The sequence below is a fragment of the Protopterus annectens genome, chromosome 1.part1 (assembly GCF_019279795.1).
Source record: "Protopterus annectens isolate FY-2018-M chromosome 1.part1, PAN1.0, whole genome shotgun sequence".
Classification (NCBI taxonomy): Eukaryota; Metazoa; Chordata; order Ceratodontiformes; family Protopteridae; genus Protopterus; species Protopterus annectens.
The window spans coordinates 505,191,275-505,207,148 of record NC_056726.1 but is presented as its reverse complement, the minus strand read 5'-3'; the positions used below and the strand labels follow the sequence as shown (position 1 = coordinate 505,207,148).

General features: G+C 42.3%; 1 protein-coding gene across 1 annotated transcript in view; it reads left to right on the top strand.

Annotated features, from left to right (window-relative positions):
* The window catches only part of AHI1 (Abelson helper integration site 1), a 2,471,520-nt gene extending 2,465,615 nt beyond the window's left edge, over positions 1-5,905 (top strand). Inside the window, exon 20 of the mRNA XM_044087109.1 lies at positions 5,774-5,905. Within this exon, the coding sequence (XP_043943044.1) occupies positions 5,774-5,905 (132 nt within the window). The remainder of the gene's footprint in view (positions 1-5,773) is intronic.
* Positions 5,906-15,874: the final 9,969 nt, after the last annotated feature.

Sequence of the window (15,874 nt, the reverse complement as noted above, 5' to 3'; positions counted from 1 at the left end):
TCCTTAGCCAGGCTTCCTATGATCTCTAACCCCGTTAGGAATATCATAGTAGCTTATCTAAAGTCCTCCACCAGAAAGATTTATGCTAGTAAGTGGAAAGGTTTTTCTTTCTGGGCAAAGTCTAACCACATAGATCCCTTTACTGCACCAGTGCATTCAGTTTTGGACTTCTTAGCAGAGATTTTTCAATCAGGGTCTTCTTCTTCTACAGTTAAAGTCCAACTGGCAGCAATCTCTAATTTTCATGTTGGTTTAGCGGATCAAAACATAATGTCCCACAAGCTTTGCAAAGCCTTTCTGAGAGGTATATTTCTCCTGAAGCCTCCAATCAGAGATACTCCTCCGCAGTGGGATTTGAACTTAATGCTGGCATCCTTGATTCTACCCCCGTTCGAACCAGCTGCTACATGCTCCTTAAAGTTTCTTTCCTGGAAAACAATTTTCTTGGTGGCTGTTACTTCAGCTAGAAGGGTTTCTGAACTTCAGGCCCTCTGTGTCCGTTCCCCTTACTTGGTTTTTCACAATGATAGTGTATCTTTAAGACCTAATCCATCTTTTTTGCCCAAAGTTGCTTTCCAGACGAATCTTAACCAATATATTGATTTGCCAGTTTTTTTTCCCTAATTATTCAGACAAAGCTGAACAAAAACTTCATTGCTTAGATGTCCATCGTCAACTCAGATATTATTTGGACAGAACTAAACAATTCAGAAAATCTGATCAACTATTCCTTTCTTATGCAGAGAACAGAAAAGGTCTCCCAGTCTCTAAAGTGACCTTATCCAGATGGCTGTCTTCTATCATTTCTTATGTTTATCATCTTAGAGGCAAGCAACTGTCCTCAAAACCAAAAGCACATTCTACCAGGAGCCTGTCCACATCCACAGCCTTTCAGGATAGGCTACCTATTGACACCATTTGTGCAGCAGCCACTTGGGCCACTCCTCACACCTTTGTCTCTCATTACAAATTGGACTTGGCCTCCAGGGACAGGGCTAGGTTTGGTTCCACAGTTCTCAAGAGTCTGTTCCATTGAGCCACCCAGGATAGAGGTGCTAGGGACGCGGTCCCATCCAGCAAGAATGAAGGCGAGTTTGACAACTTAACATTTAGAAGTTATGTACATACCATAACGTTCCATGTTAGTTGTCTTCTCTCGCCTTCTTTCTTGCGTCCCTCCCTCCTTCCCCCTGGCCTGGACTGATCTTGAGGTTGTACCTTCCTTTTGTTGGGGGTGTTGTCACTCTTTCCAAGAGTTCCCAGTAGGAAGAGTCATTATTGTTGGTGGCTATCGGCCTAGTTTCTCCAACATTTAGTAATCTTCTTCCTTGGGAAGAAGTGTTTTTTGGCAGGGTTTTCTTCTAGCTACCAAACAAGATCTGAGGTAGTCACGCCTTGCATCATGGGATATAGGGTTGCCTCGAGCTGGTAAAATGAGTTCTCGAGCTTAGCAAGTGCCGAGTCGGAGCCGAGGATCAGCTCCGAACCCATCCAGCAAGAAAGAAGGTGAGAGAAGACAACTAACATGGAACGTTATGGTATGTACATAACTTCTAATTATAGAATCTTGGAATGATTTTTTGACTGTGATAGCAACTCCTTTGGAATTTGAACTATCTCCAGAGGCAATGATGTTTTTTTATCCACTTCCTATTTGTGTCCCCCTTCCAGTCATCCTCCAGCATATGAATGCCTTGTAAGAAAGAAATATTAGCCTTTGACCAAAATATTAAATGCATCAATAGTTTTCTCTATTTCTTATCTTGCAGCCCCCTCACATTCCATGAATTAATTGTCCATATTTAGCTTATTTTGATGTGATCTAGGTACTAACATTTTTGTCACAGAACCTATCATTGAGACCTGCATTCTCTTCTGTTTATTATACTTATAAAATGTGTGCATACTAACCTTTCTTATTAGATAACCATATTTGTTGATCTGTTGCCATAAATATAACCAGCATATTGTTGCAATATTGACTACCATTTCATTCCTTGCCGTGAAAGAATTTTGGTATTTAAGTTCCCAGATGTTCCTCCCTCTGTTATTTCCAAAATTATAGTTTAACTTAACAGCATCTAACCCTTCCTTAACTAAACCTGTGCCTATCCACTTAACTCCCATTTCCAGAAGGGTTTGGATGTAAAAGGCTATAGGTTAAATTAATAGTGAAATTCTGTTTATTAGAATTGGAGTGCAGTCTATGAAGTTTAAGTTTAACTGATCAAACTCCCTAACCTGTCTAAAACTATAATACATCAGTGTGTGTACTCTAAGATACATCATCCTATACCCTACTTATAATCCACAATCTTCCTAGTTGAAGATGTTGCCAAAATAAAAGAGTGTGTTTTTCTCTCACTGAATCTTAAAATTAAGAGTTGCAATAATTAGAGTTTAACTGCTGATAATATCCAAGCTTAAGTATGTGGTGTTATCACAGGCCTAAAAGATGCCCTATGCTAACCACCTTAAAAACCTCCAGCTATACTATGTTGCATATCGTCTACTCCGAGGCGATCTCTGCTTAACATACAAGGCCATTTCAAACCAAGAGCTGTTGGACATGCTACACTTAAAGAAATCCCAATCTCTCAGAGTCACACGTTCCAGGGATCTAAACCTTGTCATCACAATAAACAAAACATGCTGGAGGGATAGGTTCCTGACCCAGAGACTCCCCAGACTCTGGAATAGACTGCCATACATGTCAAGCAGAGCCCCTCTTTGGCCCTCTTCAAAAGGAACCTTGATGACTGGATGGGAGAAAGGAAATTCACCCCGGGGATCACTTCTGTCGTCCTGCTAGACAGGGGTCCAGGTATGTAAATAGTGTGGGAAGAAATAGCCAGGGAATTGTTATGGCTAGGCTTGTATAGGCCCTAGGGCCGATAGCCTAGTACCAACCTATGAACTAGAAGGGAGAGTAAGTATCAAGATATGTGATAACTTGGACTTAATAGCCCATCTAGCATTGAAGTCTAATAGTTTTAAGTTTAATTTGCTTGGCTCTCTCCCTTAGGTTAAGGTTTGTTAGTAGGTGCTTATAAAGACATATTCTCAATCATAATTTCAATTATACTGACAGCAGCATCATTTCCATTACAGGGAATTTAGAAACATCTTAAAAGTGTCTATTGTATCCGAATGCAAACATATCAGGAACAACTGAGTGTTTCGGGTTACCTATGACATTCTCAAAATTTAAGATCTTCTCATTACATATAATTCACCATTTCATAGAATAGTTAAAATACAATTAAAAGAAAAACAAAGCTTTGATAGACAGATACTTACCTCACCCCCATCATATGTATGCAACACTGACAGTATCAAGAATATAAATCTAGAGTCTTGTATTATAAGCATAAAGGTTATATAGCAAAAATACCAAAAATTGTCTGTTCCTTCCCTCACTTGTTTTGTTCAATTGAATACATTCAGGTATTGAGAAATTTAGACCAGAGTCACAGTCAGTATTTACTTCTTATATATCTCAGAACTTTTAATCCTAACTTCTATATGAACTATATTGCTTATTCACTTTAGTGATTAAGTATCATTTAATAAGTCAGTTATTTTGCCTTTGGAAGTAATAGGATTAATGTTACCATGCATATTTCAAAAAAAAAGGGGGGGGGGGATAAAATTTAGAAGATGACATTAAGTATGAAGGGACAGTGTAGTAACATATCACTTTTAAACTTCCAGTAATATAAAAGTAATATAAACTGTGATCTAAAAAAGAAATGTTTCGTTGTCAATGTCTCACTTATTATTTCTTCCTTATATCTGACCTGACTAACTATCTTCGAAAAACAGATGCCAACAAACAGTTAATAATTGGTCTTTGCTAAGATAAAAATAAAGTTAGCAACAAGAACTTTGTATAAATGCTCGTGATGAGTGAGCTGAATGCAACTGATATATCACCTCTTACATTCGCATAGAGTGTGGGAATCTTAGCTTACTTCTGGTTTGCAGAGTAAATTATTTGTTTTTTTCCCTTGGCAGTGCACAATGATTCAAACTTACAGTCACAAAGCTATACAGAATGCTATCCAGAATCTTTTAAATAGACTACATTGTGAGCTGACAATGTACTGTTTCAGATAGAGCCTTGAGGTTAGAACTTTGCCTGACATAAAAAAAAGGCTACCTAAAGGAATTGTACCGTTAACTTCAAGAGGCTAGTCTTCATACGCAGCTTCATTAATGGTCTGGGCTTAGAGTACAAATGTTTTCAGAACAAGACTCGGTGGATTAAGATGAAAGGAAACAGAAAAGGCTGGCATTTGTCTAAGTTATCTTCTTCGTCTTTCATCTTATGAGAAAATAAGGATACTACTGCCTGGAAGTTCCTTCATTCGCATCTTGCTGCTTCACTGGGATGGTGGTGCGTGAAAGGGAAACATTTGAGGGCGATCCAGGAAGTTGTCACCTTTCATTGCTCCTACTGTGAACAGAATCTGAAACTACTGTTCCTGAGTTTCTAGATTATATTACTGAGTGTATTTCCGGTTTCTTAGGGAATAAAGTTCTGAGATTTAGATTGTTTCACTCAACGGGTGTACAAGGAAACAGTAATGGAGTCCATCTGGTGTAGAAGATTTTATTACAATGCTAAAGGGACTTCAGGATTCTGGAGCTTTACCAATTAATTTAATGAATGCTGTTTTTGTATCAGTGGGTGAGTTTACAGATTCTGGTGTCATTATTGTAGAAGATAAGAGTGTTTGGGTAGCGCATCTGAAATTTTATTCTCCGTTTGATAAGCTCAGCACAATAGGGTGATTTGCCATTTTTGTTCAATTTCTAAAGGAAGGTCTTGTGCTACAGTGATTTTATATCCATTCCATACCAGTTGCTTTTGTTTGGCTGCTAAGAGTATTTTTTGTGTGTCTTGATAGCTTAAGAGTTTAACATATAGCTGCCTTGGGACATCAGAGTCCTGTTTTTTGCATAAAGCTCTGTGTGCTCTCTCAATTACAATTTCATTAGTATTTTCATCTGTCTGAAGTAATTTTGCAAATATTTGTTTAGTTACTGTCATGAGTTGACCATTATCATATTTTTTAGGAACTCCCCTGAGTAAAATATTATTGCGTCGACTTCTAGCCTCTAAGTCTACGAGTTTTTGTTGGATCTCTGAAATTGTGGTGTTTTTGGCTCGAAGCTCCTCTTTAAGTTTCCCTATCTGGAATTCATTTTCAAGTGTATTTGCTTCAGTCTTGTCCATCCGCTCTGCTATTTGGTTGACAGAGTTACCGAAACTTAATAGCTGTTTGGAGAATTTTTGTACTGCTGTCTGGAGTGGTAGGGGAGCTTGCTTAAGTTCCTCCATTTGGATGCTGGTTCCGGGCTTTAGCTTTGGATTTGCTTTTACTGATTCCTGTTGTTGTTTGAATGTTGTCTGCCTCTTGGACACTGTTTCCTTTTCAAGGGGAGGCTATTACTGATAATTTTGTCTTCATGGTCTGTATATCCATGGTATCCGTTTCTGATTCCTTAGACATCTTCTGTTGTTCCATTTCCCGATTTCTATTTCTCTTATCCAGGTGTTGTGTAGTAACTTTGTGGCCTGGCTTTACACCTGGTCAGGAATCTCAGAGCTGTCCAGTATTTGATTTAAGCGATTTACATCAGTTGGTGCTGAGAAAAAAAAAATGATTTTTAGACAGATACAATTGTAGACTTCATTTATCTTGAGATTAGTTGCCTCTTCTTGTTGAATGTTGGCTTTTGATGAGGTTAAATTGTTTTTTGTTAGGAGCTTCGTGGAGAGGGTGTTTACTGGATGTCTGCCATCTTGGAATCTCCAGCTACCACAGAATTCTTAAACATTGAGTATGAGGAATCCCTTGAAGCTAAAAAAAATGTTGCTGTTTTGAAAGGCACATAAATGGAATATGTATTTAACTCCCAAGGTGCAACAACCTGGATAGTAGCTATATGTTGTTGTGAAATAATGCATTGTGATCTTCTTCATGTTTCACTGTTGCAGTCATTACATTTGGGTTATCTGCTTGCAGGTAGCCCTCAGTCGGCCTGATTAACAAAGTCTTGGGTCCTGCGTCAGTTGCAGTCCCTTCTTCCATGACGTCAGGTCGTCAGGGCTATAAAACATGCAGCTGATGCCATTACATCAGTCTTTCTTGCCGTGCAGTGCCCGAAGCAGAAGCAGTTCGCAAGTGCCGGTTGGCCGACTCCTAAAATTTTCGTTTTCGAGTTTCAGAACCGAAGTCTTCAACTAAAGCTAAGTACCCCATTGGGGAAACTTTTTCTTGCTCCTTACCAATGTCAGTAAAAGTTAATAATTGCATTACTTGTGGAAAGCAATTACCTCATAAAGATTTTCATTCGTACTGTATTCCTTGCCTAGGCCTTGACCATGATGTACCTTGCTGTCAGTTTTGTGCTTTATTTAATCAGCGCACTATCCGTCGTTGGTATATTTTCACCTCTAAATATTTTGGTTCTTGGTCTAATTATCCAGAAATGTCGTCGGTTAGCCATCCGACTACCGGGATTCCAAAAAAAAAATGCAAAGATAAAGACAGAGACAGGCTGCCGAGGTCCAAAACTGCCGTCGACGCTTCTCCTAGGCCAGTTGCCAGTTCGCTGGTACTCAGTGAGGCACTTTCGCAGCCCCTGATACTCGCTATTTCTGATTCGCAGGCCTCTACTGAGACCCATTCGGAGTCCGGTATGCCGCGAGATGCTTCAACTATGGAACCCGTGGATGTTTCTACCTTGGATGGGTCCGGAGCTGCTGTGCAGGTACTAGCTTCTGAGGGTGTATTCAGGCCTGCGGACTTGCATATTAAACTGACGCCTCCTTCTTTACTTAGGCCTAAATCTCGATCCATGTCTAAAAAAGCGATGCCCAGGCCTCTAGGCTTAAAAAACAAATGATAAGAATGGCTGAAGATCTAATAACTCTATTCAGGGGTAGCCAACCCCCCCCCCCCTTCTAAGAGGCCTAGGACTGAAGTTGATTATGAATCTTCTGATCAGGATTCTGTTTTTTCTGAATCTTTTGATGATCTGGATTTGCCCTTATCTACTTATGAAGATTCTGATGCAGAGGACTCCATTCCCTTTGCTTCCCCTCCTGAGGATTTTTCTTTTGGGGAAACCTTACATACTCTAAGGGAGCATTTCCACTGGGAAAGCCAGGATTTTTCTGATTCAAAAAAGAGGCTTAGGGATTTCCTTCTCCTACCTCAGCATAGGCCTTTAGCTATTCCTCTTGTACTAGACATTGTTGATGATGCTTTTTCGGAATCTAGTTTGGCCCCTGATTCCCTGCCTCCTGCTCCCAGAAAACCTGATAGATACTACAGGGTCCCTGAGTCCCACAAGTTCCTTTTCAAAAATCCTATTGCAGATCCAGAGACTATTTCACAGGGGCCCAAGGGCATTAAGGCTTCTACTGCTAAAAATTCTACCCCTTCTGATAGAGACTCAAGGCTGGATAGATGGGGTAAGAAGCTTTACACTTCTGCAACCTTGGCCATTAGGGCTTTAAACTGCCAGTTTCATATGTTAAAGTATCAGCAACATGTTATTGGACTGCTTAAACAGAAAATGATGTTGATTCCTGACTGTGTGGAAAATAAAGAATTACAGGATTTAATGCATTCTTCTGAACAAGTTGGAAAACATACTTTGCAATGTGGTTTTGATTCATTAGAGGCCTCTTGCAGGGCTGCTATTACTGGGTCTGTGCTCAGAAGGCATGCTTGGCTTAAGCAGCAATCTTTGCATGATCATGTTAAAGCTAAATTGTTGGATGCTCCTTTAAATCAGGACTGCCTGTTTGGCAACAAGGCTGAGGAAGTTCTTAAGCTAAATCTATGCAAACTGTTTAAGATTTTTTACAAGTTCAGCCTCCTAGATTTAGTAGGCACTGGCCCTCTAAGAACTGGTCCTTTCCAGCCCCTTCCAGGTCTTCTCAAGCCAAACCCAGACACAGCAAAAACCCCAGGTTTCAGCCCCAAGGGACACACAGAACTAAGCAGTGGGTGCCTCCACTTCCAAATCTGGGAATAATAAGACTCCCCACTATGGTAAACTGTCTCATTGACTTCCTTTTAAAATTTCCAAGCAATTATCAGCTGACTGCCCCTTTGGGAGGAAAGATTGCTCTTCATGCAAAGAATAGGGAACTTATTACCCAGGACAAATGGGTTATAAATATAATGTCCCCAGGGATACAGATGTCACTTCCACACGTTGCCAACACCAAGTCTGACAACAAAATAAATACATAATTAAATAAATGCATTCCTTGAATGAGAATAAGGAATGTGTTACACATCCAGTACAGCTGTCTCTGCTTGAATACAGCCAGACAGCTGTCTGTAAGGATCGCCACCAGGTATATTATTTCCGTTCGTAGTTTACAGCTGCAGCGGCTATGCTTTTCAGCCATATTGCACTACAGCAAAGTGCTGTTGCAGCCATTTGGTTTCGGCGATGCAGCTCGCAGGGAAATGTCTTGTGAGCTACACGCCAGAACCCCTAGTACTAGAAAATCTTATGCTGAAAAATGGAAAAGATTCTGTGCCTGGATCCAATCTCAAGGGATGAGCACAGGGATGAGCACAGCAGCACCCAATTTACCTCATATTTTGCAATACTTAACTGAGATGCTTCACAAGGGCCTGTCTTTTTCCTCCATTAAAATCCACGCCTTAGCCATTTCAGCTCATTATAACACAGACCCTCCCCTCTTCTCTCATCCACTGCTCAAGCAGTTCCTCAGAAGGGCCAAAATTTTGAGACCACACAGGAGAGCTCCAACCCCAGCCTGGGACCTTAACTTTGTCTTGGAAAAACTCACTCTACCTCCTTTCGAGCCAGCTGCCACTGCAGACTTAAAATTTATTTTTTGAAAAACAGCTTTCCTTTTAGCAATCACTTCAGCTAGAAGGGTATCTGAATTACAGGCCCTTATGGCAGTGGAGCCTTTCATCATCTTTCATGTGGACAGGGTGTCCCTCAGAACCAATCTATCCTTCATGCCCAAGGTGGTATCCATTGTGGCTCTTAATCAGTCCATTCATTTGCCAACCTTCTTTCCCAATCCACAGAATAAAGGGGAATGGATACTGCTTTCCTTAGATGTGCACAGACAACTTAGATTCTACTTGGACAGGACTAAACCTCAAAGGAATTCTGAACAACTGCTGGTGGCATTTGCTGCAGGGGCAGAGTGGAAGGCTATTTCAAAGCAAACCATTTCTAAATGGATAAGCCATTGCATTAATTTCTTCTATAAGCACCATGGAAAACCTATCTCCCAGGGGATCAGACCTCACTCCACCAGGGCTGCATCTACCTCTACAGCCTTTCTCAGAGGCGTCCCTACCAGTAACATCCTAGAAGCTGCTACCTGGAGTTCTGTACATAGTTTCACCAAGCATTATCATTTGCCAATTTTCTCTAAATCCAGAGCTGGCTTTGCCACTACAGTCTTGCAGCGCCTTATAGCTGGCCCTAATGCTATTTTAATTCCTCCTCCCAACCATAGCTTTGGGAGTCTACCCAAATGTAATGACTGCAACAGTGAAACACGAAGAACATAGTACAGTTGTGTACACTTGCAGTCCTGGTTACCCTACGTCCAGCCCCCTAACTTCTTTTGGCTATACCTCTACTTTCCTTTACTATGCTTAAAAGCCTTTTTGGTGTATTTGCTTTTTTGTTGGAGGTATATCCTTGTACTTTTATATTTAATTGCTTCCCATTAGGGGGCATCTGACATCTGGGGCAAGAACAGCTGATGTAATGGCATCGACTGCATGTTTTATACCCCTGACAACCTGACGTCATGGAAGAAGGGACAGCAACCGATGCAGGACCCAAGAATTTGTTAATCAGGCCAACTGAGGGCTACCTGCAAGCAGATAACCCAAATGTAATGACTGCAACAGTGAATACACTCGAACATCTACATTTATGGTAAGTGTACACAACTGTACTTTCTTCCTCCTGTCAGTAATGTGTTCAGAATTGTTTGATGGCTCCTTTTGTCAAAGCAGCTCATTCAAATAGATGTAGAGCAACTGTATATGTCAGTGGTAACTTTTGATCAAGAGAGAACCTGATTTGCTGGAAATGTCATCTGGGGCAGACAATATGCGTTATTAGACCTGTCCTGACTGTTTCCCTGACTCCAGTCTTTAGGCACCTCTATCATATAGCACAAGTCACCTTTTCTTTTATACATATATATATATATAGATAGATATATTTATATTTATGTATGAGTGTGTATATATAGTATATATATGGGTCTACCTGATAACACTGACACGTTAAAACACCGACAATGAAATCACTGACACCACAAAACCGAAAGTTCAAAAACACGAAACTTCTTCACATGCCCGACAAACCACAATCCCGACAATCAACAAACAAAACAAATACCCTGTCCAAAAAGCACACACACAACACAAGCACACCAAAAACCTTACAAACCTACACTAAGCCTTACATACACAACTATCTATGCACTAACCTTAACCCAAACCCTAACCCTAAGGTCCGCCACTATCGCACACTCACCTAACCTGCGCCCTAACCCTAACTCACTTAACCCACCCCTAATGCTACAGTCTGTCACTATTACACACTCACCTGACCCGCGCCCTAACCCTAACTCACTTAATCCGCCCCTAACCGTACAGTCCATCACTATAGCACACTTACCTTAACATGTCAGTGTTCTCAGCATCGGGATTTTCAACTTTCGATTATCTTCGTTGTTGATCTTCCGGTGTCAGTGTTCCCGTCATCGGTGTTGTGGACTTTCGGTGTTATCAGGTAGACCCATGTATGGAGTGTTGCATGAAAGGAAAAGAAAACTCATGGATAAGGGTATTGTAAAATCCTCCTTCCAAGAGTCACTGGATAAGTCTGACAAGCACTCCAAAAAGCTTACAGAACCAACGAAGAGTCAATCGACTACAAAATCAGCCTCCAGTAAATTCTCGACATTGCCTCCACAGCCTACTGAAGCGACTGTCATTGTGGTTAGGAGCCAGTCCCCGACCTTGGAGCCGGTATCTCCTACATTAAAATCTCCCATTTTACAATCGGTGGCTTCGTCAGATTCTTCACGGGCCTCAAGTAGACTGTCAAATTTGGATGGGACCACGTGGTGAAGAAGCTTGTACAGATACTGGTGCTAGTAAAATTTTATTGGCACTGATCCCAGGGGCTTCGGAGCTGACTTTAGTTCCCCCAACATCTTCTGTTCCTCCTCCGATCTGCATGGAAGTTTTGGAGCTGGAAAGGACAGAGAACTGATGATCGGGGTACCTTCGGGACAGACACCTACTCTAGGCTTATCGGCCCTGACTGTCCTGATGTCTTCGGCACCGACTGAGGGATCTGGAGCCAACACTCACCGGTCGGGTCTGGGGAGGATATTAGGGCTGACTTGACCTCTCAGGGCTTCAGCTTGAGTGAGTTTGGCCCCAACCTCTGGCACGGAGTCCTCCGTGCCAGCGCAGACAATTTACATCAAATCCTCGAATCCGAGGGATTCCTCTCGTCGGGACCGAGGGGCCTTTGAGGCTATGAGGAGGGCTTTGTCCACGCAGACGACCACTCAATCAGTCCCGGCAGCTCCCTCCCTGAAAGCACCGGTGTCTGCCTCTGCATCATATGTTCAATTAAATCGTAGAGATCCTCAGCCTCAGGAAGCCTTATTGGGTGAGCCATTTTCTTACGAGACCTCTCCAGAAGCTCCCACTGAAGAGGTGCCTAAGAAGAGACTTTGCAAGAGGAATCATCTAGACTCCACGCAGGAGTCCGTCACTTTGGATACTGACTTGGATGAGTCAGAAGGATCCCCACGGTCCCCCTCAGAGGATATCTCCTTTGCAAATATCTTAGAAATTCTTAAACAGGGTGGTGGCTGGAAATCCCTTAACCATACTGATGATGAGTCAGTCCTCCTGAAGGCTATTGAGTCTCAACCCTCCACCTCTTGGGCGTTTCCACCCTTTGATGAGTTGCTTAAATTACTCACTCGAAAGGAATGGGAGTCCTCAGACACCACGGAGCCTGTACCCAGGAGGCCTAATAAATTTATAACTTGCCCTCAAGATAGAGCTTATCTCACTAAAGGAGTGCCTGTTGATGCTATGGTGGTGGCGGCGGCCACCACGAAGGAATTATTACAGACTTCTTCATCTGTTCATCCTCGTAATAGAGAGTTCAGAATCATGGACATGTATGGGAAGCGTATGTTTAGTTCAGCGGCCTTTGTCCTTCACTCACTGAACTATCTCACACATTTCATTAGATTACAAAGGGATTTCCTGAAGGAGCTGGGGGACACCCTGCAGGGTTCAGTAGCTGCGGAGGTTTCGGACAAGGTAACTTCCCAGCTCTCTACTCTTAATTCGATTGTGAACTCGTCCATGAGTCTGTTATAAGAGCTGATGGTACGAGCAGAGCAGCGGTGTAGAAATTGCTCTCAGGAGACATTCCTGGATGTGCTTATGTTCCTTTGTGGAACCCTTTAAGTCTTCTTTCATTAACACCCCCTTTGACGGTTCATCCCTTTTCGGATCAAAGGTAAAGGAAACACTTACCAGGAGTGAAAAAGACGGAAAGACCTTATCTGCCATCGGAGTACGTTTTTCTACCCCGAATAGACCTTACCCAAAAGGGAGGGGGGTGGAAAGATATGGTTCCATAAATCTCAAGGATCTTTCTAGGACACTTGTGGTGAAACCCCCTCTAGAGGCAAAGGAGGAGGTAATAACGGAAGACGTCACCCATGCAGCGGAGGGGGTCCACAGAACCAGGGTGACAGAGATCAGTTCTTTGGCAAGCCCTATCAACACTCCTGAAAGAAGGCCCAGCTGTTCATCTCTGGACACAGTCGGAGGACACCTTTCTTTGTACCTGGACACCTGGCTAAAAATAACAAAAGACAGCTGGATACAAAGCATAATATCCAGAGGATACACATTTCCCTTTGCCACTTCTCCCCCTCTAGTGAAAAAAATCCCAGACTTTCCACCCAGTCACAGGGAACAAACAACCTTAGAAGTCCAGAGGTTACTAGGGAAGGGAGTCATCCAACCACTCTCAGCAGAACAGAGAAGATCTGGAACTTACTCAAGGTTCTTTTTAGTTCCAAAGAAAACAGGGGACTGGAGACCTATTCTGGACCTCAGCAGACTAAACAAGTCAGTAATAAAGATGAAGTTCTGGATGATCACTCTTCAGTCAGTGCTCCTCTTTCTGGGGAAAGACAATTGGATGTGCTCTATAGATCTTCAGAATGCGTACTACCACATAAAGATGGACAGGCCATCCAGGGATCATCTACGCTTCCAGCTGGGAGCCAGCCATTATCATTTTCGTGCTCTGCCCTTTGGTCTCACTACAGCCCCCCAGAGTGTACAGCAAATGTATGGCAGTTGTTACGGCTCACCTGAGACGTTTGGGATTCCAGGTGTTTCCATAACTAGATGACTGGCTCCTCACTGCCACCACCAAGCATCAACTCATTCAGGCGAGGGACATGACCTTAAATCTCTGCAATCAATTGGGGATTACCATCAACTCAGAAATATCTGCCTTATTGCCATCGCAACAGACCATTTTTATAGGAGCAGAACTAAACACACTTACAATGACGTTAAGTCTGCCTCCAGAAAGAGTTTGTCTCTTACGAAAACAAATATTAGACTTGCTTCCAAAGACAAAAGCCCCAGTCTCAATGGTACTCAAATTGCTAGGATCAATGGCGGCAGCGATCATAGCCATTCCCCTCGCTCGAATGCACATGCGAGTTCTACAATAGCACCTATTCTCTCAATGGTCCTTTCAGGAACTCCCAATGTCACACCAAATCATAACAAATACCTGCAAGAAGGACCTTCAGTGGTGGCTGACATTTCAACAGGTAACTCGGGGCCGTCCATTCGTTCTACCCAATCAGATAGCCACGGTGACCACGGATGCTTCCTTGATGAGGGGGGGGGCATTATCAGGGAAGAACAGCCCAAGGCTCTTGGAAGGAACAGAAATGTTCTGGAGATTAGAGTGGTACTTCTAGCGTTACAGTCCTTTCAAGACTCTGTACCTCCGGGAGCAATTGCAGTTCAGACAGACATGTCAGTGGTCTGGTACATAAACAAACAAGGAGGAACCAAATCTTATCCCCTGTGTCGAGAGGCCCTGAGAGTATGGCGGAGGGCAAATTCCATCCAGCGCTTTCTGATAGCAATGCACATCCTGGTGAGGTCCAGTGTGATAGCAGACAAGCTAAGCAGGGCAATTCTTTTGCCTTACAAGTGGTCCCTAAAGAAACAAGTAGCGGAACGGATAGTCCGCAGGTGGGACCAGCCTTGCTGTGATCTCTTTGCAACCCCAAAAAACACGAAATGCAGCAGCTACTTTGCCCTGATCCTCACGTTGGGGGATGCCCAAGGGATGCACTGGTGCACAATTGGCCCCTGGGTCTCCTTTATGCCTTTTCCCCCTTCCCTCTGATACCCAAAGTATTACAGAACGCAAAGTCTCTGGGAAGGACCATAATCTTAATAGCCCCTTACTGGCCTCGGCAAATTTGGTTTCCCTTCCTTCAGCCTCATCTTTTGGAAGAACCCTGGATCCTGGACCCAGTTCCGGATCTACTGACCCATTCATTGAGGGCTCTTCATCCTTCTCTTCATTCCCTCAAACTGGAAAAAGTGCAGCTTGGCTGCTCCAATTCCAACAATAGCCAGGGTTTATAATCTCTCAGCAGAGGCCCAACTTATTATAACATCCACTCATAAATCATCTACCAGAAAGTTATATCTTAGCAAATGGAAGAGCTTTTCTCTCTGGGCATTTCAGAATGATGTTGACTCTACCTAGCTCCAATACCATCTATACTGGAATTTCTGACTAAACCTTTCAACAAAGGAGCTGCTGCAGCTGCCATTAGAGTTCAGTTAGCAGCAATCTCAAACTTTCATCTTGGCTTCCAAGGTTCTAATGTCAAGCCTTTCTTAAGGGTACATTGATTTGAGACCACTAACCAGAACTCCAGCCATGCCATGGAATCTAATTTTTGTTCTCTCCTGAATTATATTACCTCCTTTCGAACCAGCCTCATCCTGTCATTTTAAATTTCTTTCATGGAAGACTATATTTTTGATAGCTATTACTTCTGCTCAGTGGATTTCTGAGTTACAGGCCTTGACCATCAAACCTCCCTATCTGATTTTCCATAATTTTCCATAATTAGAATTGACCGAAATAGTCCTTGACAACAATTTTATTACATTTCAAGGGGAATATTATAAACAGATTACAGGGGTGGCTATGGGGGCAGCTTGTGCCCCCATATACGCCAACCTGGTTCTTCTTGAGTGGGAGGAGGAACACATTTTCACTAGCCCGTATATGAAAAATATAAAAATATATCTTAGATTTTTGGATGATATTTTTCTATTATGGGAGGAGGACACCCCAGACGATTTAAATGAATTTATGACTTATATAAATCAAACCACTACTTTCTTGTCTTTTACCCATGAAATTGAACACAAAAGTATAAATTATTTTGACATCACCCTGAGTAAAATGGATACTGGTTTTAAATCCAACATTTTTCGTAAAAAAACTTGGTGTAATAGCTATCTACATTTCAACAGCCAACATCCCTTACACCAAAAGAAAAGCATTATTAAGGGCCAGGCTGTTAGAATAGCGAGGATGACCTCACAACACCAAGATTTACGGAATGAATTTTCATTTTTAATGAAAAAATTCTTGGAAAGGGGCTATCCTACACAATTTGTTGGTGACATCTTGGAAGAAGTATACCATGGATGGGGTAGTA